Genomic DNA, 26,010 nt, shown 5'->3' with positions numbered 1-26,010 from the left:
GGTAGTAGTAGCCTTAATTGGAACCTGAAATAGGAACTGTGTCTAGAGAATCTTTTCTTACACTTGACTGTTGTTTGGTTACCATCCTCTTCAGCATAATTTCTGCAGTTACTTCATTAAAATGGGATTATAATTTCCTCAGGGAGTAGTGATACTGTTTGTGAACTAGCATCTGTGGTGAGAAAGAATAGGAAACAAAGTAAAAGAACTTGAACTCTGTAAGTGAAATTGTTTATTAATAAGTAGCAAAATCACACTCTTAACCTTATGGTATATAGGGGTCAGCCTGAAGATCCCCTTCTGACCTCTACAAGGAAGCTGGTGATTTTGCTTTTTAATTATGAAGTTGATATGGGGTAGAACATTCATTGCATTAAACTTTTTCTTTTCCAAAGTGCATAAGAAATTATATTTGTATACAGTAGCTTGCTCTTATATCTAGTATATGTAGTAGAAGCTTTGGTATCAAAACACTGGGCTTCTAAAATTGATTTAAGAACTTCAACTTAGTTACAGTTTTAATACTAACTGATGTTGCTTTGAGATAATTGCTTGCTTCTTGTCTTGTTTTCTTATAAACTGGTCTTATTTACTTTGTCAACTTTTACAAGTGAATAAATTTTAATTTCTCTAGCTGGGAGCGCTTACAACTTGTGTGCAAACAGAAGAAAATCCGCATGATGGTGAGCTGACTTTCTTAGGAAGGGTGTTGGCACAGTTGCCAGTGGATCTGCATCTTGGAAAATTGATAGTCCTTGGGCATGTCTTTGGGTGCTTAGAAGAATGCCTTATAATAGGTAACTGAAAGAAGAACACGTGAGAACATTTCTCTAAAAGCAAGTGATTTGCAGATTTTCATTTTGGTTTGGTTTTGTTACAGCTGCAGCACTCTCTTTGCGAAATTTTTTTGCAGTACCTTTCAAACAGCATGTCGATGGATACAGGTATTACCCTACATGTTTTACAACTTCCTGACTACATTTGGGGATAGAGGCCTAAGTTGACCACTAAATATATTTTTTCATGTCCTGAGTCTAGTTTTCTGTCAAAGTGCCAAGCAGCACAAAAAGAAGCTTTTCCAGGGCAGCTGAGATACTGAAATCTATTTCTGTGTGAACTAACTAGTACTACAGAGCTAACTAATCCTTTTCTGAGTGCAAGACCTGATTCTTCAGCTTTGCCTTTCTGATGTGAACATGTGGCAGTGTCATTAATATTTTTTTAAATAATAATAAAAATAATCCTTGCTATCCTGCCCACACAGTTTACGTTCAGCAAGGAGATGTGAATAAGAACAAATAATTACAATAAACATATTGACCTTTTTTATTAAAGTCCTGGAAGTTGTTAATAGTGTAGCATTCTGAGCTGTATAATACATTCAATATTTGAAAAAAATATTGTTCATAATTCTTTTTGTTTGTATTGCCAGGAACAAACTGTTTTTTGCTGGGAATAGTAAGAGTGACTGTATTGCAATTGTGAATGCATTTAAGGTAAGTCTTTTTTCCGGCTTATCTTCCAGTGAAATCTGATAGAATAAGACGGAGCTTCTCACCATTGTAGGATCACTGCAGCATTTGTGCTTTGAAGTTGTTAAAAGCTTCACATTACTCCTAGCTATTTAGTGATACTTTTTAAAGGCCGTGTCCTACTGTATAACACTACTAGCTCTGAGTTAATTTTTACCACTGTGAAGGAGCTGCACAAGTTTGCACCAAAGTGAGGTTGCAAGAAATGGCTAAAAATGGGTTGCAAGGCTCAGTTTCTGGGTGTATTCTCTACTTTTCAGTCTCCGATGGCTTTTGAGCTATTTGTTCTACTAAGCAGATGGAAAACAGCACAAAGGGTGGAGAAAGAGAGTGAGAGCATGCTGCTTATCTCAGTCGTCTGCCTGCTAGAAGTAGGAGCAGATTTCGAATAAGATGGGAACCAGAGGCTCAGGTTCTCTTGACCTGCTGTGATCCTTTCAATAAAGTAGCTGTTTTACATGGGGAGGCAGATACTTTCCAGTCCAGGAAGGTTTACCTGTGTCAATCCAGCTATAAAATTGATGTCTTATTGCCTCCAACAGAACAAATGGTGGCTAACTGGTAAGCAGAATGAAGTTTCTGGAATTAGTAACTTGAGGTGCTGAACAAGTTTCTAACGTAGCATATCTGCTCTCCGTGTGCTACTGAGGATCCCACTGCAGCTGTTACAAACCTTGTTATGAGATTGAAGTCTTCTGAACTGTAATACTTTCTGGTACTGTGCCTTCTCATGCTTCTCTTGAAGGTGTGCTTGGTTTGTTTTCCTTTGTCTTAATGCTTTGTCTACGTCTGTGCTGCTTGAATACTTCTTTCCAAATTCTGTCTTAGCCTTTTTAGGAGGGAATGATAAAAGCCCTGTCACAGGCAGCAAGACATTTGTATTTGCTGCAGACCTATGTCTTTCAAATTACAGTTACCCCAAACATACAAGCTTCAGTGGTTCAGGAAAGTCTTTGATCATACTGAGTTCTGCTTCCTAATACGCCAAAATTTTTTAGGAAAATACCAGCTTTTTGGGGCAAAATGTTTTTCATCAACCTTGGTGTTTAAGTGCTCTTAAATTAAAATATGATTAATTTTTTTAAAAAGAAATACCATAAAGTATTATTAATTAATACCATAAAGTATTTATTAATTAATTTATTTAGACAGGTAAGCATGTCTCCTGTAACTTGTGCAATTAGCAGTAATCAGGGTAAAATTTCAGTAAGAAAGAGTATGCTCTAGGTTTTCCAGAGTGTTCCTTATTTGTTTGGCAAAAAATTGTCATTTTTTACTAGATAATAATTTTGTGGACAACGTCCCATTTCAGCTCAATAAGTACAGATTTATACAGAGGGACGCTTTGTTGTTGCAAATACTGATTGATACAAAATCATCAAACTGTTGTGGTGTGAACTTGCTTCAGTCTGCTAGCTCAGAAGTTATGCTACAAGTGATAGCTGGTTGTCTTTTTTATCTGTACTGTTTTGGTTCAGGTCAGCTTATTAGCTAGGTAGGTTTGCAGTATTTGTAAATGAATGTTAGTATGAGCTTAAAGCAGGACTGAGGTGTTTTGTCTTAGGCCGTGAATGGTAATAATCTGATGACTGTCCATCTTTTCCAAAATGATGTTAGCTTTTCTGCTACTGTGCTTTTGTGTAGGCAATCCACTGATGATCAGAGGGCATTCTGGTTTATCGTAAATTCACTTTAATCAGGGATGAAATATTTACAGCTTTTCTGTGGCATTTATATCTCTATTGTAATAACAAAAAATAAAATGCCAGAGACACCAGTGATGTTGGTAGCTCCCTTTTAACCAATGGCTGGTAAATTCTAGCACAGAATGAAGTCCTTTCTCCAGACTTTCTAGCTTTGACTTTGTAATATTTTATTCTGGCCAAATATGATTTTTCCATACGCTTAGCTGTTAGGTAGCCCAGTACCATGGACAGAGGTCGATCCCTGCAGTTAGAAGCAGAGCTGGTACAGCATAGGAAAGACTTCTGCTAGAGGAACTTATTACTCAAAATCCAGTATTTTCCATTATGGATGGTCTGACATGTTCTGTAGTCTTCTGGAGACTCCAAAATCTTCAGCTTCAGATTTAATTTATTCCATTTTGTGTATGTTGGCCTTTTTTCACTTCGGTGAAAGCTGACTTGTTTTTCTGTACTCTGGTGTCAGAATTTTATGAAGCACACGTGGGCACATATCCACATGTACCCACTGATCCTGGGGCTCAAGCATCATCTTTTCTGAATTCCCCTTACCCTGTTGTGTACTGTATTTTCCTCATGTCCTGTTAATCTGAAGGTGATATTTCTATAAACTAGTATGTTGTCCTGGAGAATAAACACAAACATTCAAACAGAGCTTCCTGTGCAGTATCTCTATGTGTGAGTGATGTGAAAGCTTTTATGTTTTGAATGGCTGTGTATCAGAAAAGAACAGGGACAGAACTTGTTTTCAAACTCCCAGGTTCAGATTAGATTTCTTCCAGGGTAGGCTGAAGTTTGTGAATCGTTAGCATGTCTTTTTTAAGCCCTTGCTTATGCAAAGGTTTCAGTGAATTAGAGAAGGTCAAAAGCTGAGCAGAAAGTAGTAGTAGAAAGAGCAGAATCCAGGAAAGTAAATCAGACTGGTTTAAGTGATACGATTTTAAAAAGAGAGAGTTTTTAAAAGAAAAAGTAATGTCAAATAAATGGATTTTATTTTTTCTGACATATTATAAGACTTGGGTATGGACGTGGTGGATGTCAAAAGCATTATTTAAAATCAGTACATCAGACTGCCGCAATCAAGGTAGAGAAATGCAGTCTGGCTATTTAGCTATGCACTAGTCAGTGTCCACAGTAAGCTGGAAAATTTACTACGAGCTGGCTTGCTGTCAAACTAGAAGAAATGGATTCTGAAGACATCTGTCATAGATTTGCTGCCTAATAATAAAATTATTGTCATTAATATCCTGGGTATGTTAATTTCTCTTCCAGCTTTGTTTTCTGTGAGGCTTCCACATCAGAATTGTATCCGAATCAGTCAGTTCACTTACTTTTGTCCCAAAGCAGAATCACAGAATCACTAAGGTTGGAAAAGACCTGTAAGGTCATCAAGTCCAACCATTACAAAAAAAAAAAAAAAAACAACAACAAACCCCACACAAAAAACCACCCACACCACCCAACACCATGCCCATCAAGCCACGTCCCACAATGCCACGTCCACGCGCTCCTTGAATACCTCCAGGGAGGGTGACTCCACCACCTCCTTGGGCAGTCTATTCCATTGTGTTACCGTTCTCTCAGTAAAGAAATTTTTTCTAATATCCAGTCTGTATCTCCCCTGGCGCAACTTGAGGCCATTTCCTCTTGTCCTGTCACTCATCACTTGGGAGAAGTGACCAACACCCACCTCTCTGCAACCCCCTTTCAGGTAATTGTAGAGAGCGATGAGGTCTCCCCTCAGCCTCCTCTTCTCCAGACTGAACAACCCCAGCTCCCTCAGCCGCTCCTCATAAGACTTGTGCTCCAGACCCTCACCAGCTTTGTCGCCCTTCTCTGGATGCACTGCAGCACCTCTATGTCTGTCTTGTAGTGAGGAGCCCAAAACTGAACACAGAAGGAGAAAAGAAAGGAAAAGCAAGGAGAAAAGAAAGGCTCTGAAAGTAGCCTGCTTTATTACAGCATCAAATCAAAGCATCCAAGTTGTTCTATTTATTTGTCAATGTTTGCATGTGCTTTAATACTCAGTCCATCGCCTCAGAAGACTAGGTGGATAGCCTGTTGTATGTTGCTGTAGTATCAGGTGGCTATTGTGCCTGTCCCAAAACAAATCAGGACTTATTCCTTAAAAGCCTTGGACCGTAACATGCTCACTCTGCTTTTGGAATGCACCAACATCCAGAATCTCAAAGCTATGTCCAGAAATTCAGTGATCTAAATACTGTGTTTCCAATTTAGTTGCAGGAGCTGATGGCAAGTTTGAGGCAGTATATGTAATTACAGTTCATCCAATAGTGCTTAAATTCTTTTTCAGTCTGTACATGCGGCATTACATGCCATAACCTCTAAGCTGACTTGAAGGTAGAATAGTTGTCTTCCTACAGCAATTCTTGTTCTTTAGCGTGTCGTGGTACAGCATTTATAACCCTGCCACACTTTCAACTCTCCAGTAATGCATTCTTAGAATTACATTTTGCAGCCATACCACATTGTGTGCTTACATATGGGCAAAGGAGGACCCAGAGTTCTTGCCCACCCTCAACAAAATAGAGTAAGACTATTCATAAGAGTGAGAAGTATTTATGTCTGCGTAGGAACCAACCAGACAAGCATTGTATTAGACTAGTATCATTAAATATTTAAGGCTGGAAAGGACCTTAGGAGGTCTGTAGTCCAGTCTCCTGCTCAGAGCAGGTTCAGCCATGAGGTCAGTCAAGGTTACTCAGGGTTTTATAGAAAAGATCCTCAAAAACCTGATCTAAGTTGGCCCTGCTGTGTGGGATGTTGGAACAATTGAAGAAGCCTCCTCCAACCTAAATTGTGATTCAGATTTCCTTTTACTCTTTGGTGCTTAAATATTTGTAGTCTGTGTTAGCCCAAGGGCATCTCTGGTTTTTTTAATTGGTGTTAAAAAGTTATCTTCAGTATAGGTATGGAAAAAACTTCATAGTTTTAAATGTCACACATATTTTTAATAATTATTACTAAAGCACTACAGTTTGTGCCTGAATAGTACACCACTTCTTTCTTAGGCATGGCAGGCCTGCAGAGAAAAAGGGGAGCTGAGACACCCCAAGGTTGGTTAAACTTTATTTCTTCTTTTCTATTCAAGGTTGGTGACTTCAGTGCTGGAGTATTCTATATTCTTAGTAAGAAATTTTTGCTAGCAATCCTCCTTTATAATACTTAAGATTTTTCATAAGTAAATGGAAGCATAGGCTTTGAGAGAACATGAGCCTTTGAATCCAGTGCTGAGTATTTGAAGGCAATCCCTTAGGTAGTCCCTTTCACAGACGGATTAACAGTGGCCAGAGGGTTTGAAATCCAAACTGAAAAGGGAAGTTGAGCTGTAGTTGAAAGAAATGTTTTTAATATGCTTATGTGTCTCTTTTTTTTTGAGGCACGCAAATCTCCCCCCTGCAAAAAAAACCCTTAAAAGATGGAAGATCTTTATGTGCATCAGTCACAAAAAACAGTAGTATGCACACAATAACTGCCTCCAGTCTTTCTTTTGTGTATATAAGATAAAACCTTTTCTATTTCTCTGCTTATTTCAGAGCATAATATGCTTTATGAACACCAGTGCGTAACATATACTGAGTTATAATGAGTAGCCAAGATGGACAGAATCTGCTGATAAAGTTACGCATCCAGATAGAGAAGTTTTGAGGTATTTTTGGAAGAAGTGTCCATCTTAAAGTAGATTCTGTAGTAGCAACACAGAGGAGCTGGACTTACGAGTTTATGTGAAAAATTTAGATGACCCACAGCTGCACTGGTGGTAATCAAAGTATAGTTTATTAGTCAAATATGTAATTGTCTTACATTTTCATACATGTCATAATACTTGATTGATATGGATGCAAAGCAAGCTGTGAAATGAGATAAAATTCTTCCATCACTATATATAACTTACTTGTGTCTACACAGAAGAGTATGAGAGAAAGCTTACTAGCAGTAGAAGAAACAAGTTTCTAACAATTTTTGCATTTTCATTTTCCCTTTCTTTTGCAGGAAGAGCTTGAGTGGGGTCGATCAAATTGTATTCATATCAAGAAGGTCAGAGAGGTAAGATGAAATAGGTAATTTTTATAAGCAGAAGGACTTAACTTTCCTTATTTTCTACAAATGTTGAGATCTTAGATAAGCCTACTGTATTATGTATCTATCTATATATATGTATATTTTCTTTAAATAAAATGTGAATTTTTAGGTTTTGTTTCTTTGGGGGAGGACAGACAGTACTATTTAAAGTTGTCGGAGAATCGGACACCAAGTACAATTTAAGACAGATCGGACAAAAGCTTTATTAACTATGATCATAGTGAGCAAACATTCATGCAGCATTTCCCCCGCTACTCCTCTCTTTTCTCTCAAGTGGTTCAGAGACCCCATTTATATACGGTTTCAAAGAAAGGAAAGAGGTGAGGAAAATCGTTGTAATGTTAACAAAGGCAGTTGTACATTCTTGTGAGGAATGGACTTCAGATAATTGTTTATATGTTAATAAGGCCAAGTACCCATGCCTGGGAGGGATAGACTCTTTAAGTAGCTTGTTCATTGCCACAATTGACACTATGGAGAGATGGCTCTTAATGGAGCCTGTAGGAGTGGCACATCCAGTATTATCTTAGCTCAGAAATGGGGATTGGAAACAGTCAGACTGCTAGCTTTTAGACAAAAGGAATTTTCCTTTTATTAGGAGAAACAAAGTGATGTTAAATTATTAACTGTTTAACATATTTTTAACATTTTTAAGAGACTTCCGGTATTATTTGCTAATTCTGTAGGTCCCTCAGATACACTGGTTGTGGGGTGACTGCTGTCTGTTGCTACCTAACTTTTGTCTTATAGTTAGGATAATTTAAAGCAAATACAGTTACATGATGAGGACTGGACTTGAAAATTTATGGGGCTTTGTTGCTAACATTACTGCAGCAATTAATTAAAACTCTTCATCACAAAAGGCTTCAAGCTTAACGTGATATGTTGCGAGGGGAAATAAGAAAAAATCCTGAATTACTGTGATTGGCAGAGCATGGCCTTGTGTATTATTCCAGCGGGTCGTACCTTTGGCACGAGCAATGTAGGGCCTGTGTTCAAAAAGCACAGGGGAAAAAAAATAACTTTTCATAGTAAGCAACCATGTGGAATGTGGATAAGAAATGCCAATAGGTTTTTAGCTTGTGTATCTGATATCAAGGAAGAAAAGAGAAAAAAGCAAATTGTGTAAAACTGGAGAGGTGAAGGATCAGTCTTATATGATAGCCTCCTGGGTAGTTGATGTTCTCTTGGTCCAATTTCAGATAATTTAAGAAGAGGTTGTGCATGACATAAGAGTTCAGGAGTTTAGAATGGAGACCTACGTTAACACTTATTGAGAAGATTTGGGGTTTTTTATTTGCCATACTTTCAGATATTAATTTTGTAATTCCTTGTGTGGAAGTGGATTTGCAGAACTGAGGCAGCCACACAGACTGTTTCTGATTATGTCCTATGAGGAAAATAACAGGACTTCTAATATCCTAAAACTGCCAGCAGCGGAAAGGAAGATGTAGATACGAAGCAGCTGAGCAGACTGTACTTTTCCACATCTGCCCCAACATCAGTTGTGACAATGAAGGCATTCACTATGTGGTTGGAGGACCAGTGGCTGCTTATGGAAGCTTCTTAGAAATGCTTAGGATTGAAAGCTTAACAGAGCATGTTCTGCTATAGGGCATAAGTTTGATCTCACTTAAAGTCATCACAGTTGTCTGCTGAACTGAGGGTGCAACATGTGTGGTCACTGCTACAGTTAGGTGCAGAAGTCCAAGTTGGTGTTAGCATTTTTTTTACGTTTTAAGATACAAACCCAAAATTATTTACATGGAGAATCAGTATATCATCTTGTAAAAGGTTATTTCAGTTCTTTTTCTAATTTTATTCTATATCATATATGCACAATATGATTTGCGACTACAACATTCTACTTTATAAAGAGATGTCAAGAAAACTGCTTGAGTCACAGTACTGAAATTATTTTCCGAAGTAGAGATGCTAAGCAGTATATTAGGTGAAATGCATGCTAGTGTCACCTAAAAAGGAAGGGGAGTTTGCCCACTTATTTAGACTTCTACTAACAGATTTTATTGTAATTTGTGGATGGGTTTGATCTGTTTAATATGTAACTTAAGAGTTCAAATTTCAGGTGGCAGAGTTATTTCACAACTTGAAAAAACGAGTCAGAGCATTTAACATGTGTGTTAATGCTCAACCATCTGCTATGGATCAGGAATGTGTATACAAACAACGTTTCATTTTACAGGTAATGCTTTATTGACTCTTCAGGAGAGAGCCATTATTTACAAAGTTTGTAACTGGATTTTTATATACTAGTACTGATGAACTAGTATTACACCCGTGTTTCAAAATTCTCTGTAGATTTTGAGATTGCGGGTGAAAAAAAAAGTAATTATTTTTGACAACTTAGAGGGACAACTAATGTTACTTTTAATGGTTCAGAATTCACACTACGTTGGTCCTCTGGCTGTCCTTTCACTTCTGACAGTTATCAAAATAAAACCAAGTCATACTACATTAATTAAACTGCGTATCTAGACTAACCTTTGTTAAAGTCCTAAAAATACTTGACAGAAGGTTGGTTTGTGTTGGAAGGCTAAGAACCAATAGTTTTGAAACTTATGTTTTCACTTGTTTTGACTGCTCTATTTGGACCACCACTACCATGGTTAGTTATTGCCGGGGGGGGGAATAGATGTCTTTCAACTATTGTAACTTTGTGAAATTTCCAATTAAATTTCTTGTCTTATTTGGACTGCTTAGTAGTGATTTTATTTTCACAGACCTATTTATTGTTTCACTGGTAATTGGTTTAACTCTGTAAGCAGTGAACTTCTCAGAGCTGAATTGTTAAATACTGTAAGATGTAACATGAAAACTGAACAAGTTTCATGTAGCTATTTTATGTGAATTTATTTAAAATTTAGGCTCTTCTTGATATCAGAGCTAACAGTTACACTTTTTGTAGGGCAAGTCTGCATACAAAAATATTAAAATGTTGTAAAATTGTTCCAGAAGTCTAACTCTTTTCATGAAAAGTATGTTTGTAAGGATTTTCATGAGTTAACGTGTAGTCCAAAATGACAGTAATTCCTGGAGACAGGAAAATCATATGAAGATCTGTCAGTATCTCTTTATGTTGCTAGTGTATCTCTTTTCAAGAAACTGAATATAATCTGCTGTGTTTTACAAAATATTCTCTTGATTTCAGGTTGTAATAGCTGGTGCTTTCTATCCAAACTACTTTACTTTTGGAAAATGTAATGAAGAAATTGCCATGAGAGACCTTGCTGGCAAAGATCCAAAAACCACTGTAATGGTATGTTAAGAAGGTGAATGACTTAATAAAGAATCAAATAATAAAAATATGTAGCATTTGGGTGGTATTTTCAAGTTTTGTTCTGTCTTGGGCAAGGACAGAATCAATTATCTGCTCTGATCCTCACTTGGTAAGTTGTCTTCTCTCCCATCTCCCTTCAAATACAGTAAACATTGGGTGTGTGGGTGGGTGAGCAATTTTACAAGAATTTCTACTGAGAACTGCCTCTATGCATTTGATTGCTAGTCTTGCACAGGCAAACAACTTTCATAAAACTAATAAAAGATTTGAAAAATAGAACAGGACTATCAAGGGTGCTTTTTAGTGAGTATTTACGAAATGTATTGCAACTTTTAATACTACTTTTTTGTAATGTCCTACTTGATAGTGCATGGCATACATGCTTGTTACTTTAAGGTTACTCAGGTATTGCGTTCTGCTTTGGTTTTATCTTCCTCTTTTAGAAATATTTTTTATCTGATTGAGTAAGTGCAAGTTTGAAATGGCTGTGTTGATTTTGCAAAATGGTACACAATCTAAACTAGGAAGATGTTTGGTTTATCTGAACTGGGTATAACACTGTAAAATAACCGTGACCTACACTTAAAGAAAACAAACCAACAAATGAGTGAGCCTCAAAGAATAGACTTGTACTGGCACAACAGAAAATGGTTAGATGAAAAGACAGGAGAGAAACTCATAAAAGCTTACTGACAAGGAATTTTTTTTGTGCTTTACTGCTTACCCAAGAAGAGAGGCTAGTTCTGTACTGAAGGAGATGCTGGCATGGCAGTACGTGTGCACAAACACATTTTTGTATGGTTTTGAAGTTTTTAACATACTGTTTCAGGATATTGAAAACAAAAAAAAAAGTCCTGTCTAACAGGCTAGACTCAAATCTGGTGGAAAAAAGACAAGATTGGTCTTGCCACAGCAACATTGATTAAGATTAAACTGTGAGATCTAAGGAGCTATTTACTTTTAATGTATGTTAATCTTGATCTGCTCATATATCAACTGCTTGTTATCTTGAAGAAGGAAGAAGTAGCTGCTGTGTCTTTATCAGTGTAAATGATCTTCCTGGGCACAGTGCTGCACGTTCCTCAAGCTCTCGATCTGAGACTCTTCTTACTGCTGTATGATGCTCCTAATGATGTGTGCCAAAGATCTAAAAGGCAATTATTCCTCCCACTCTCTGGTCTCTCTAAATCATCTTGCCTTGAGACAGTTTCTGCAGTGTGAACGAGACCATGTTTTTGACCAGCAGCTGATCTTATAGTACTATAACTTCAAGGCATATGAAGATTTTCTAAAAATAATCTATTCTTTCCTGTCTAAGATTGTAATAACCAGAGAGAAAACCAGACAGTTGTATAGCCCCTGAAAAATAGTTTGAAGTCCAGAAGTTTGAACTCTGTAGTTAGGAGTTCTCTGATTCTGTATTCAAGCAAGATCCCCTGTGAAAGATGATAAAGAAAAAGCTAGAGAAATGGCTATCTGGCTACAGTGGCGTATGAATAGTTGTGAAACTACAGCGTTAAACTGATGTAAATTAGTGCTGTTGGAGTCTTGCTTTGCTTTTGACTGCACATGCCCTTCTCTTCTATTGGATCTTGTCTGCCTTCTGAGTGAGCCAGGTGTTAAAGTAGGAGAAGGCTATTCTGTTGCTTTTTAGAGTTAGTTTTCAAGCTAGTTTAGCTCACAGAATTTGTGAAATGCATGACTATCTCTCTTGTTGCCTTGGTCATACAAGGTAAAGTCATAATCCATTATACTATAAAAGATACGATCTACAGAATCCACTATACTTAACATTATGCAATCCAATATACTTAACTAGAATGTTATTCTTAACAGAATGCCTTTGAAAAGATGTTGCACCTCCAGTAACTTTGGCAATTTTTAGTGGTTTCAGGATTAAAATCCAAGAAGAATAACAAAATTGTTTAATAATTCAATTTGGAAGAGAACTCATGAAGTCATCTAGTCTGCTGATAAGGTCAAAGGAGGATTAACAGTGAATTCAGATTGTGTTGCTTAGGCCTTCATCCACTTGGGTTTGGAAAAAGCTCTGAGGATGGAAATTCTGCAACTTCCCATAGGATCCCACCTGCCAGTTCCCAGGTTCTACACTGTTTGCTAATAGCCAAACAGGGCTCTTCTGGATCTGCTCATAACCTGTGCTAAAAATGACTTTGAACACCCTTCAGAAATCTAGGAGCTTGTGTCCTGCCCTACTAGCAGGTTATCAGGGACTTTATTGTCTCCCTCTAAGATGCAGGGTCTGTGATCTGGAGACTTCCGCAAGTTATCTAAAGATTGTGTGCTTCATCCTGACTGATGATTTGTTACAAATTCCCACCCTAGTGTTACCCTTACTGACCTCTTCTCTTATCCTGACCCACAAGAGCTGGGTTGTCCCATTGTCTGCTCCATGTAAGAGCACTTTATATTTGAGCTATTCCTCCACACAAGGAAGACCAGGATGTTGGTCTTTGCCTGTCATCCGTAAGAAGCATGTATCCATCCGTAAGTGCTCTCCAGTTGTGTAAGATGTCCCACCATACCTCAGTAATTCAATACGTGGTAGTTCTGCCATGACATGCAGGGCTGTAGCTCCTCCTGGTTGCCAGGCTATGCGCGCTGCCCGGGATGTAGTTCCCAATGGTGGACAGGGAAGCGGAGCAATCCATTACTTCTCTGTTACAAGCAAAAAGAGGGATGCTAGACACCCTTTAGGAAAAATTATATAATTACAAATGAAGCTGCTTCATTTTTAGTTAGAGAAAAAAAACACATTTATCTACTGGTTTGAGGCAGTAGGGCGGCATTAAAAGCAAAACTCTGAGTTTATTGTCTTTTGAGATTTTTGAATTTAATGTAGTATATAGTATTTTGGGAATTTGTTGGGGTTTATATTGTATATCACTACTGCAGCTCAAGTGAAGGAGGAAGCTAACTATTTAGGTGAACTTAATGCGTTAAAATAATTGAATGTATCCAAATTTAATTTCTTAACAGCTGAAGAATATTCCTCCCTATGGATATCTATACCATAAACAGTTGCAGTCACTGTTTAGACAGTGTGGGCAGGTAAAATCTATTGCCTATGATGGATCAAAGTAAGTATAAAATACTTCAAGTATCTTGCCTTTCTTATGTTCTCAGTTATGAATCTAGTAATCAATTTCTTTCTTTGTCAGTGGTGCACTGACAATATTAGTTTATTTCTTTTCATTTCTTTGGAGTCAGTAGTTTAATTTTTAATGTATTGGCTAGAGTAAGAAAGGTGGTTTTGAAGTTTGATATGCATTGGTTGGAATAACATTAGATAAACTATCTGAGTTAGAGACCGCCTTCTGTTTTGTCTGTTCTCTCCTTTGACAGTGGACCTTAACTGCAGCCAATCTGTCTGTGTTTGTTTCTAACCTGTATACTGAATCGTACAGTCAGATGGCTTTGCACAAAATGCATGTGACTGGCTATTTTAGCTAATCTTCTGGCTAACCTGGGACTACAACTGCCCAAAGTTGAATTCATGTAGCCCTTCTTGCGCCTTTTCCAATCTTTAATTCTTTTCTTATTCACGTGTATTTTCACATCCTTTCTATTTGTATTAAATAATGCTCAGTAAATTTGGTATGTGCTTGTGAGACTGTTAGAATGTTTTCTGATAACCATCATGATAATTAAAGTTTTAAGGTGCATTAAGAGCAGTAGGCAAAGCCTGTGAGGACCCTACTTTTTACTGTTTGCTGGCCTGCTAAGATAAAGACAAGGAAAAGAAATTATGGCTTTTGTGGGTTTTTTGTTGGGTTTTGATTCCTCATCAAGTATTTCTTTTAATTTTATTTGGTGGGGATTTTTTTTTTTTGAACAGGGCTTTTGTGGAGTTCTCCCGTAACCCAATGGAGGGCTTTAAGATTCTTCCTGCAGTGTACCTGTCAGTCAAGATGTCACAGCTGAAAATTCCTCTTGAGCTGAATGTTCATTATCCAGATGATATCGAAAGGCAATTGCAAGGTGTGACAGCTGCAAGTGTGGAATCTATAAGGTAATTGTATTGCATATGGAAAATGGATTTCTTTGCAGTGTAAAGTTGAAATGAGGTTTGCTGGATTCAGTGGGAATTTCCTCGGAAGTGTCACCAAGGAAGACATGTTAGGTTCAAAAAACAGATGTGTAAACTTTGTATAAGCAGAATGTTTTTGTAGGACTAGAAATTACATGATTGTCTTAAATATTACTTTATAGTTAAAGGTATTTTATTGTTTAAGAGAACTCTAAGTATACACTCTTTTTAAGGTTCTAGTCCATTTGCCATTGGCATATGGAAATATGGATATACACAGTAATTTCTGTTCATGCTAGAGACAATGTGGGGATTGCTAGAACCAAAATAAATAAGGAGTGGCATTTGGGGACATAAAAGAAAGGCAGCAAGGAAGACTATGACAACAGAAATTGGGGGCAAATGTAACAATATAAGGTGGGGAGGCATAATAGAAAAAACTGATGAGGAATGCAATGTAGTGAGTCTCTTTGGTCCACACCTGCTTTTGCTAGAAAAATATGGCAGTTGGGTTTCATTGTTGTTATATGCTTGTCTGTGATTCTGAGCTTCAGGTCATCCAAGCAACTTGCTAAAATGATAATCTGCCTAGCTCCTGATTTTAAAATAAGAAATCTAAAATAGGAAGGCAGGAAAGAACTGGGAAGGTTAAAGTGCAGGTGAATACTTCACTTCCAGTTGATTGTACTTAGTTTTTAATAAAACATGTTAGCAGTTTCACTGTGCCCAAAAGAGCACTTAAAATCTGTGTGAAAATTAATTCTTGAGGGACTCAAGGCTGAAAGACTAATTTTAGAGTTCTTAACTTTTGTCAAGTAAAAGGATTATTATATATATAAAAAAATATGCTGAATTTATCTTTGTGCTGTAGTGTACTCAACTGGTTTTTAAAAAATAAGCTTAAAAGGCATACCATAGCAAAAAGCCTCACTATTTAACCTGAATTCTTTGGATTTCTAATAAATTGATGGCACAGTTGCATCTTGGTATGTATCTTCCTTTGTTTGGTCATAATGGAATGCAAACAATTTCTCTGTAGTATTTTGATTCTGCGTGGTCATTTTACATTCTAATTGAATTAATACATTTCTAAGTAAAAGTCATTAAGTGTCTAAATGTGCCCTAGGGACACCTTGGGAAGCAAATGAAAGCAAAAAAAAAATTGAACTCTTGAGTTTTCACTTGCGAGTAAAGTATTTACATCTTTATTCCATAAACTTTTCAGAGTAAATGTAGACTGTCAGAAGCAGACAGTGGAGCCTGTGGAAATCTCATTTGGTACTTTACAACAGTCAAAGATGATCCCAAATCGTCTTCTGTCCGTCAAGATAACAGAGGTAGGAATGTTCTACATCTGAAGTAGGTCATATCTAATAATTGGTACCTAGATAACTTTGTAGATATGAATATCTGACAAGCTTAAATGAAAAGAATGGGTACTGATAATGTTTTTAGCACAGAGGTGTCTATAGAAGGTATGGAGAATATTCCTGGTCTAATTTTTAGTAGTTCTTTTTTAAACAGTATTTGGATGTCGCAGATAAATTTCAATGTTTGAAATTTATTTGCACTTGACAAAATTTGTGGGATTTGTTGGCAGTAAATGTTAGCTGGAAGTAGGCATAATTGTGAGGAGGATTAATGGGAAAGGTAAAATATTTGTATACCCTACAGAAATGAGAATCAGGAGGTATTTGGGCCATTTACCTGGTTATTACTAACTGGCAGTTTTCTTCAGAAGCTGAAGATGTGAGCAATGAGATGAACTAACAGTACTGCATACTCATTCGGAAAAATATTGCATGCATAAAAGATAGTGTGTTAGGGGAAAATTATATGCGTATATAAATATTTCTGAATTCTAAAGCTGAGAATTTTAAAATCTTGTGTTAACTATCGTCTTCTCAAGAAATTGAGTAATAGCAAGCAATATATATGCTGCTGAAATAATAATAAAAAAATCCAAACTACTGAGCTAGTGGAAATTATAGGCTGAAGTATTAAAACAGCTCTTGATAGTAGTGACATGTTTTGCAAGTGCAGAGAAGAATATTTTCTTAATTTTATTCGGGTAAGTCTCTTGGATCAAAACATGGATTTGATCAGACACATTCCAATCACTTACCTATCTATGCTACTTCTGTTTAATACATCAGCTTTAATGATCGTATGTATTGTAAATAAAGATTCCTTTTTTTATCATGAGCATTCAATATAAGCTCAGAAATGGTATACGAGTTCACTAAGCCATTTGAAAAGATGACTTATTTTATTCAATTTGATTTAAATAGTGGTGTGTTCTTTTCAGTTTCCTAAAGGATGGCTAATCATAACAGTAACAATGCTGATTTGCTGATAGATGTAGCTAACTGGTATTCTTTCACTAATAAGAAAAGTACACCATATCTGTATGTATCTGTCTAATCAACTGTATACCTTATATTTTCTGTATGTTAATTCGGTTTAGAAAAACGGAAGCAGTCTTTTCTTAATTTTCTGTATTTTAGTAATGCTTATATCAGGGTCTATTTAGATGAAAAGTGTATTGCAGTTGCACAGCAAATCAACATTTTAAAATAACATTATGTAATTGTGAGAGGGAAATGCTTCACTGCATTATTGCAGTATGAGAGCATTTCTATGTGTGTGTCAGGAGTAGGAGTGCTTTTGTCTATTTTGCTCAGATGTGTTTTGTGTTTGATGTAGAAGAATAAAATAATATGAAATCTGATACTGTCTAATTTTTATACTTTCAGATAGTAGAAGTTGGACACTTCTGGGGTTACAGAATAGATGAAAAAAATAGGACTGTACTCCAGGCTCTGACTGCTGAAATTAACTACCAGAATCTGATGGATTTGCCAGTGTCTCCACATCCCGAGTTGGTTTGTCTGGCACCATTCACTCATCTGGAAAACAGAGGATACTATAGAGCTCGTATTCTGTATGTTTGTGGAGACTTTGCTGAGGTACAGTAATATGTTATGTCATATTGAATTGGTAAGATGTAATTGGGTTAACAATCTTGGAGCTATGCTTTTTTTTTTTTAAAAGCGCTGTGTTCATGATAATTTTAAATATTCCAGTAAAGAAATCTGTGGAACTAGAACTAAAATAAAACCTTAATAGAATGCTGCCAGAATAGATTAATTGTGTTTTTTTCCAGAACACAGGAATATTTTAGTATTAAATTGAGAGGCTGTTGTTGATACAGTAAAGTGCCTTGTGTGCTGAAGCAAAGCAAAGCAAAATAAAGACTAAAACCTCAAGTAACTTTGAAAACATGGTAAGGAATGCCTAGGTCAGAGTCTAGTGCTGCATTGCTGGCAGTAGCCCCATCACTTCCTCTTCATAAATATATTGAGATCCATCTGAAAAGTAAGTTTCTTGCCCCCACTGTATGGGCAGTTTTCAGTCATTCATGGCTGATTCATCTAAGCTTGTTCTTCTGCCGTTGTTTCTTCCTCTGGTTTACATAGGTTTTCTTCTTTTCCGCCTCTTTCCCCTCCCCTCCAGTTTCTTGTCTGTCTTTTTCTTCCTGGACTTTATTTTGCTAATTGAAGCAAGCTGCACTCTTTCTCATCTCACATATTGCATTGATTCTCTGTTCACCTGGTCTCTGTCTCACTCCTCTATTTTTGTTTTGACCTCAGTTTTCTGAAGCAGAATTATGCATGCTCCCGTACTTACAGTTCTGCCTTTGCTCATGCAATGATGCTAGTATTCCTCTTCCAACACAGTGTTTCTCCTCTGCATTCAAAAATATTTCATGTGGCACATGCCACATTTGCCTTTTCGTAGCTTTTTTGTATGGGCCACCTCTTGCCATCTTATACTCAGTTCTGTCTCCTTGGTAATTTCGAACTAATTAGAATTTATAAATAATAATGGAGCATTTATAGCAGAAATTGTTAAAAATTCCAAAGGATATGATCTTTTACCTCATACCATTTGGTTCTCCTTGTTCCTGTTGAGTTCTCAGGTCCATTTAGTGTGGTCTTTTTTTATCAGTGTTTATGTTGCTGAGTTCTACATCATCAGCAAATTCATCAGAACATTTTGGCTTTTTGTGCAGAGATCAGTAATGGAAATTAGTGCCACAGTTCAAGATTGGTATTTGTTTTTCAGGCCAATACTTTTCTTTTCAGCAGTTAAGGACAGACTTTTTTTGTTTTTGTAAGATTGCCCTTTGCACAGCCCATTCCTCCTTTGAATTTCTTGATTTCTTAACATAGCTGGATGTCACAACTATAGAGTTAATACCGAACATTGTCATCTTTTTAAAGTCATGGAAAACTAGTGAGTAACAGTGCTAATCTCATCACTTTCTCTTTTGCATTTATAAACAGACACCCGATCTATGTCAGCATTTGCTTATCTAAAAGGAGTTATTAGGTAGTATCACTCACTGTTAAGAAGTAAGGTTATACAGATTTAATTGCGGGCAGAGAATTAGAGCCCTTCAGAGGAATTTGCCTTTTCTAGATTTAGCAGATTATTTGCATTACCAGTGGCTGTTTAAGCCAAGGGATCAAGTAATAGACGTGATAAAATTTGACCTGTTATTTTTGACATTACTTCATTTGCATGTTTTCCAGACTCTGAATTTGCTTCCATTTTACTTGATAAAATTGTGTTATACTGTAATTATTAAACTTAGGTTGTCCCTTTCCTTGCCAGTAAAAGTAGCACTTTCAATTTTGTGGAATCTCTGCAGATACTCTTGATTCTTTTTCCAGGTTTTTTTTGTGGATTATGGCAATAGATCAAAAGTGCCTTTAAAGAAATTAAAAGAGATTCCAAGCTGTCTTCGAGACCTTCCTTTCCAGGTAGGGGTGATGTTATTTGCTGCTGCTTAATAGATATTTTCATGTCTGGTCTGGCAAACAGAAGTGAACTTCAAATCATAATGCTTTTCAGAATAATAATGAAGTAACATGTATTTTGCTAATGGGAGTGCCTACAAATCACCTTTACTAATAGGTGGATAAATGTTTTCCACATATGTGTATGCACAGAGCAGTAATTCTTGTGTGTAACTGAATGGCATTGTATTTAATTGTAGGGAAATGTTATCCAGCCTTTTGTTTTCAGGGGCACTTCCTAGAGCAAAAGAAGAAAAAAAAAAAAAAAAGAAAAGCTTGAACTTGCTGCCTGTTTTTTTTTTTTCTTTTAACTGAATGTTTGAACTAGTCCTTTTTCTGTGGGGACAACATAGTGGGATCTATCTCCCACCTGTACTTACAGGAACAGTGGCAGGAGAGAGGAAATTGCTCTCACAGCTGCCTTTTGCTGCTTGTTGCTCTTGATTATCAGTTTCTTTGCAGTCCATCAGTTCTATGAGAAGTAGAAGTTCTCTCTAGGAGGAGAATGTTGTTCTGGTTTCTCTATTGCCCACTTATATGCAAAGCTCAGGAGTAACAGGCTGAGCAGTAGATCAGCTTTGCTTTAGTATAAAGAACCTCTGAGCAAATGACAGAGGTTTATACAGCCTAGAAAACAGACTGCAGAGGAGAAACTATCAATGACTAGTTCAATCTGTTGTTCTCTGCTTATACCTAGCAGCTCCTACTACAGATAAGTGGCAGCATAGTATCTCTTCTTGGCACAGGTCTGCAGTGACAAGTATCTTGTGTACAGTCACTGTGCAGAGTATTTTTGCTCCATCAAAGCTCCTGTTCTGCTACACTGTTAGTTACAGGACAAATACATAGGAGAAACCTGATTTAAATTTCACAAAGCTAGAAGTCTCTGTTTTTGCTTTGTGCTGCTTTGCTGTTCTTTGAACTGCTGGCTTCACTTGGGTCTTCAGACAGAACTCTCTTGATAATTAAATAGTGATCTGTAACACAAATCTGAGGGACTTTATAGCTAGTTTTTCAGAAGAATAATTCTCTTGAGCTATATTTACAAATAACTAGAGACTTCGAGTGAAATTCAGTTCAGTCCTCGTTCAGATATTAAGTTAATTGAAACAGGTGTATAATACTAACTTTATTCTCTGAATTGTTTAATGATGAAAATGAGAAATTAACTAGCAGAAGTATGGTTTTATCTTATTTATCTCTTCTTAGTATTACATCTTGTCAGGGTTAATTTGTTTGGTTTTCTTTTATAATTGATTTAAAAAAATAAGTAGAATTAATTTTGGTAAGAAGCATCCTTTTTTGTTTTCTTTAGATGTATTAAAGGGAAATGTATTTCTGCTTCAGGCCTAATCCTTTAATGACCAGTTTTAATGACCGGCTAGAAAAAACCCAGGATTTCTGTTGTAAATTCATTCGAAGACATAATTACAGATAGTGATTGTGGAAAGGGGTTAAATGAGAACTTAATTACTCTTGCCTGCCATGGACAGAATAGCTGCAGTGGTCTTGCCAAGTTTTCTGTTACCTTAGTTGAAAAGAACTGTGGATTGTAAAGTTTTTTCCAGAGTAGACATCTCTGCACTGCTAAGATTTTAATGTGGATGGTGAATTAATACCGAATTATCTTTTATTTATGCTGTTTGTTCTGATTCATTAGCAACTATGTACAGTATTGAAGTGATAGGAGATGTAATGTGTAGCTGCATTGGCAATGATGGAATAGAAACTATGCCAGTAGCTTTACAGCAGTCCTAGGAATTTACGTAAGCCACTGCAATAATTATGAAATTTATAGTCATTAATTCAAACAGTTTGTTGAGAAGATTATCTACTCAGGCAAGCATTGTTTTCAATGTTTTTGCTCTAGGCTTTAGAATTCAAGATATGCAAGATGCGTCCATCTGCAAAATCTCTTGTATGTGGGGAATGGTGGAGTTACAGTGCTAGCCAGAGATTTGCCTCACTAGTAAATGGCTATACTCTTCTAGTGAAGGTGTATTCACTTGTGCATGGTGTTCTGCATGTGGATGTTTTCCGTTACTCGAGGTGCAAAGAGCTTGTGAATATTCGAGATGTGCTTATTGAAGAATGTTATGCTGAACTAGCAGAAGAATCATACGAATCGCAAGTATGTATTGAGTAAGCTGCTTCTACTTTTCTTATACTAATTTATTTCAGCTTAGGCTGTCTGAAGTCCTGAGAAGTTGTGCCGAAGGTCTTGGCTAATGCCATAGGATTAGGCAAGATTAATACTTGAATGGGACAGTATATTTTTATGTGTGTGCATAATTCATACTGAGCTGTTGGCCAAAAGCATTGCTGTTTTGAGACACCTTTTGAAAGAGATGTTTCCCAGGAGATAATGGCATTAACTGAACTGCTCCACTGTTCTTTGAAACTTTGAAAAAATGTAACTGTTTCATAGTTTTAACTGTGTTCCATTTTTATGTTTTATATAATCTGAAAGGTGATAAGAGCATTGGTTTTTGTATTCATATGCGAGTTTGCCTGTTCTTTGTGTAGGACTTTTTTGTAAAATTTCTGAAAAACATAGCTGTTTCATGATTTTAACACACTTCTCTTGTTATGTAGCAAAGCCATGACTTGCTCAAAGGATTATTTTTGGACAAAGAAAAGAAAGAAGAGAAAACACCTGTATGTTCAAGAGAGGAAGAAAAGCACTTCATTGAAAGATTGTTAAACTTGTTTTCTGACAATAAATCCGGTGCGCCAACCCATAAGGTAATTTGAGTGGTGGTTTTGGTATATCATTACATGACCCTGCTTCTCACATTGTTAGAATGGAGATGAAGACTGAAAGAACCTTTAATAACCAAACCATACTTGATGCCTTTCAGAGTGCTTCCTACCTTCTGTTGGTAGGAAGCCATAATGTGACCACCATTGCAGGTTAGTCTATTGCAGCTTTTAACAAAGTTTTGAAGTATAGCCTAAGAGCTAAGTGAACCAACTCGTCTAACACATTCTAAGGCAGCACTTCGAACCACTGCAGAACAAAGATAAAATCGGAAAACTGAACACAATGTTTTCACATGTGGTAGTCTTCATTATATAAGCTACAGCAAAAAGCAAGATTACAACCCTATCAATTTTTCAGAAAATTTAAACATGGTTTTTACTATACACAGTGTTTCATTCTTCCTCAGCTAGTAATAGGTAAGCAGCTAGGATAGGTGATACAGCAAACACTCCAATAACTGATAATAATGAAACAGTGCGTGTTTCTTCCACTGCCAATTCCAAACTCAGAATTTATTCTTTCTTATGTATTTTGAGATACCTAGTCACTACTAAGCTGGAATATAAAACATGAAATTGTGTGTCCTGTTCTGCATTCTGATTACAAGTTAAGTCTTGTCTACATTATAATTCTTTTCCCATTTCAGACCTGACAAAATTTCAGGCTTTCAAGCACCTAATCATGCTCAGTTTACCCACAGGAGTAATCCTGTTTAACTACTCACTTTCATGAAGTGAGATATTTCCAAGACTAAAGACCCGCTCATGCAAACAAAAATGACCTGATTTTGTTTAGGTGCTCTATGAAGTCTGAACTTGGGTTTTTTAAGCTAGAGGAAAGTTGTGAAATCCCAGCACCTGTGAAAATACATTATTTTTGTTTAGGTGGGTGAAATGAAAATGCTGTTTATCAATTTGTCAGTTCAGTGTTGCTCAATACATGCTGAAACATGTTCTGATTTTCATTTATAAAGGATTTTGATTTGGAGAGATCCAGGTGCTGGCTAACTAGAATATCATTTGTTCTCTCTCGTTTTGAAGGTAACAGTTTTTGGCCCATTCAGTCCTTACGAGGTGAAATGCTACAGTATGACTAGAGTATCCCAGTTCAGGTATGAGCAGACTTTTACTGTGAAGTATAGGCACGTTCTCAGCTGTTATATTCAATAAATAGGCAAAAACCATCCTAGTTACTCTTACAGATTTTTACAGAATTTTTCCTCGTTGAAAAGACTGAAGTAGTCAGGCCTGAAATGCACTAATATGCATACTATTGCTATGTAACATTTTAAGAATAGTTTTATTAAAAGTGCTTTAACATCTTACGGAGAGATTATTTATTAACTATTATATACATCTGCTAAATGGTATTCAGGTAATCTTCAGCCGGTAACTGCTATCCATTGAGGTTGCATTGTGAATTTAAAATAATTCTTTTTTTACATGTTTGTATGGTTTTTGGGTTTTTAATGTTGAAAATATTTCTTACTTCCTCCCCAGAAGTGCTCTCATACAAAAGGAAAGCATAAACTCTGTTGTTGTCCATGATGCTCCAGAAGATTCCTTTCAGCAATTGTTGGTTGCTGCTTCTTTATCAGCAAATGCAACTGGTAATGCTTAATAAAAATGTTCGGATGGTTTCTCTAGACTTTCATTTTTATATGAGTAGTTCTAGGAGTAAATGTGTCACTGTAGTTCTATGTTATATCTTTTTGAGGTTTCATTTTCATTAGATACTCCTTATATTTTATTTTTTCTTTTGTGACAGGATCTACTGTGTTTTTAGAGGAAACGTCTATGATGCCTCCTATTCCTGGCCTGCTTGCGCTCCTCAGTATGCTGTTTGCTCCTGCTATAGAACTCAGGTATTCATGCGTTTTAAAAACTAGTGGTTCTTTTTTCTTTTTTTTTTTAAGAACCCTCACAAATTGATGACAGATTTCTTTTTCTTTTTGCTCTGCTTTCAGCATTTAGTATGTTCTCTTCCTGTTCATGTAATTCTTGTCTTTTATCAGTTTTAGTATAGTATGTAGCTAAGATAATTTGTTTCGTGTACTTATGAATTGGTGCTAGAGGCTCTACCCTCACGATAAGGCAATACGGTTCCTGACAATCGTGCTGGAAGCCTAGGAAGATGAACTGCAGAACTGGGGAAGTTTTAAACCTACATGAGGAGAGGAACTTGTGTGATTTTTGTAAAAGCTGAGTTCTGGTAGTTGCATTACTGTTGTTTTGTTTAAATTCTTCTATCTGTAGACTGTCATTTCAACATAGTGAAGCTAGCTTTCCTTAATTAAAGTTTCATTTTGCATATGTATGATTTTCTTTTTATGAGCATATGTTTTCATAACCAGAACTTTAGTTTTGTTTCATCACTAAATTTAAAAAAACAGTATGACTAGGTGTGACTGCCTCTCAGTTATTTAGCTTCTTTAAAACACCTGTGTCTTGTTTGGCATGGCTTAGACAAATTCATTAAAGTCTGTTTTCATATGAGTTTAGTTTCTTCATCTCCAGGTGAGACTGTTTTCTTTCTTTTTCGTACAGGGTTGATAAAAGTGGAAAGTATTTTACTGGTGTTTTGTGTGGTTTGGGTTGGAGTCAGACTTGCAGGGCTCCACTGCTTCCAGAAAATGACATGGAGCTGACATTTGATGTGCATTTTGGAGTGGAAGACATATCAGAGGTAAAACATACATAAGAATTTTTGCTACAGTAGGATTTAAGTAGAATTCAGTGCATCAGAGCTTGTTAACTCTTCGAGTTAATAAGAAAACTTGTTTTAAGCTGTGGGGTTTTTGTTTATTTTTAGTGTACTACCTGTTTATAACCTTGGAGTCTTATCAGAAAAAAACAGTTGCCCTCTTCATACACTTTGAACAAAATAAAATAGAACAATACATTGTATATTTTTCAAAACAAAAGCATTGATTTTGCACTAATGAGATGTCAATACTTGTTACTTACGTTCTTAGGATTCTTGTGTTTTTTACTGATCATCCTAGCATTACTGCTTTGCAATCTTCAGTTTGATTTTACAGCTCTGATAAGTCATCTGTATCAAGCTATTTCTCCCAGAGCAGATCAAACAAACAAACAATAAAACCCCCTGTATGCCTCATTACAGCCTTTTTGCAACTCGTAGACAGACATCTGTCAGAGGGAAGTATGTACGTATACTCTGTTATGTAGGACAGTAATCTGTATTTGTCCTGTGCTTCAGATTTGACATGGGCTTTAGACAGTGAAGGACCTCACATGCCCTGATTAGTCCTATGTACAGAGCAGGTACATGAGGTGATGACCAGTGGTTTCTAGAGGCTTTTTAAGGACACAGTGGACATGCTGGTGCATATATCTGTGAGCTATTATTTTCTGAAAGCACTGACTTGGGGTGTGTGATGTCTGTATTCATTGACACCTTAGCCAGAATGGTAGCACCAAGCTGTTGTACATGTGAAAATTACGGACAGATACAGAAGATTCTTAAAAATTCTACAGAAGGAATTCTGTGTTGGAAAAAATCCAGGCAAGTGGTAGCCTGCATGTTTTATGGCATGTCTGAGTAACCTTGAAGATTGTGATAATCACGTGTCTGAACGTTAATGTCTTTGAACCAGCAGAGATGCATCTGGAGGAAGAACTCTTTCTAAAGCTTCAGATGTGTTTGCTTATGGTAACAGTATTCCAGTTG

At 36.6% G+C, this 26,010-nt stretch overlaps 1 protein-coding gene across 1 annotated transcript in view; it reads left to right on the top strand.

Annotated features, from left to right (window-relative positions):
* The window catches only part of TDRD9 (tudor domain containing 9), a 90,103-nt gene that overhangs the window by 58,565 nt on the left and 5,528 nt on the right, over positions 1 to 26,010 (top strand). The window contains 18 exon segments of the mRNA XM_059819446.1: positions 635 to 797; positions 881 to 944; positions 1,433 to 1,496; positions 6,268 to 6,312; positions 7,250 to 7,303; positions 9,426 to 9,542; positions 10,509 to 10,616; positions 13,638 to 13,738; positions 14,497 to 14,670; positions 15,914 to 16,025; positions 17,445 to 17,657; positions 19,428 to 19,517; positions 21,424 to 21,684; positions 22,149 to 22,298; positions 23,358 to 23,428; positions 23,817 to 23,926; positions 24,085 to 24,181; positions 24,864 to 25,002. Of these exon segments, the coding sequence (XP_059675429.1) occupies positions 635 to 797; positions 881 to 944; positions 1,433 to 1,496; positions 6,268 to 6,312; positions 7,250 to 7,303; positions 9,426 to 9,542; positions 10,509 to 10,616; positions 13,638 to 13,738; positions 14,497 to 14,670; positions 15,914 to 16,025; positions 17,445 to 17,657; positions 19,428 to 19,517; positions 21,424 to 21,684; positions 22,149 to 22,298; positions 23,358 to 23,428; positions 23,817 to 23,926; positions 24,085 to 24,181; positions 24,864 to 25,002 (2,133 nt within the window).

The sequence above is a fragment of the Gavia stellata genome, chromosome 7, assembly GCF_030936135.1.
Source record: "Gavia stellata isolate bGavSte3 chromosome 7, bGavSte3.hap2, whole genome shotgun sequence".
NCBI lineage: Eukaryota > Metazoa > Chordata > Aves > Gaviiformes > Gaviidae > Gavia > Gavia stellata.
Note: the sequence above shows the minus strand (reverse complement) of the source record. Positions and strands in the feature narration are given on the sequence as shown.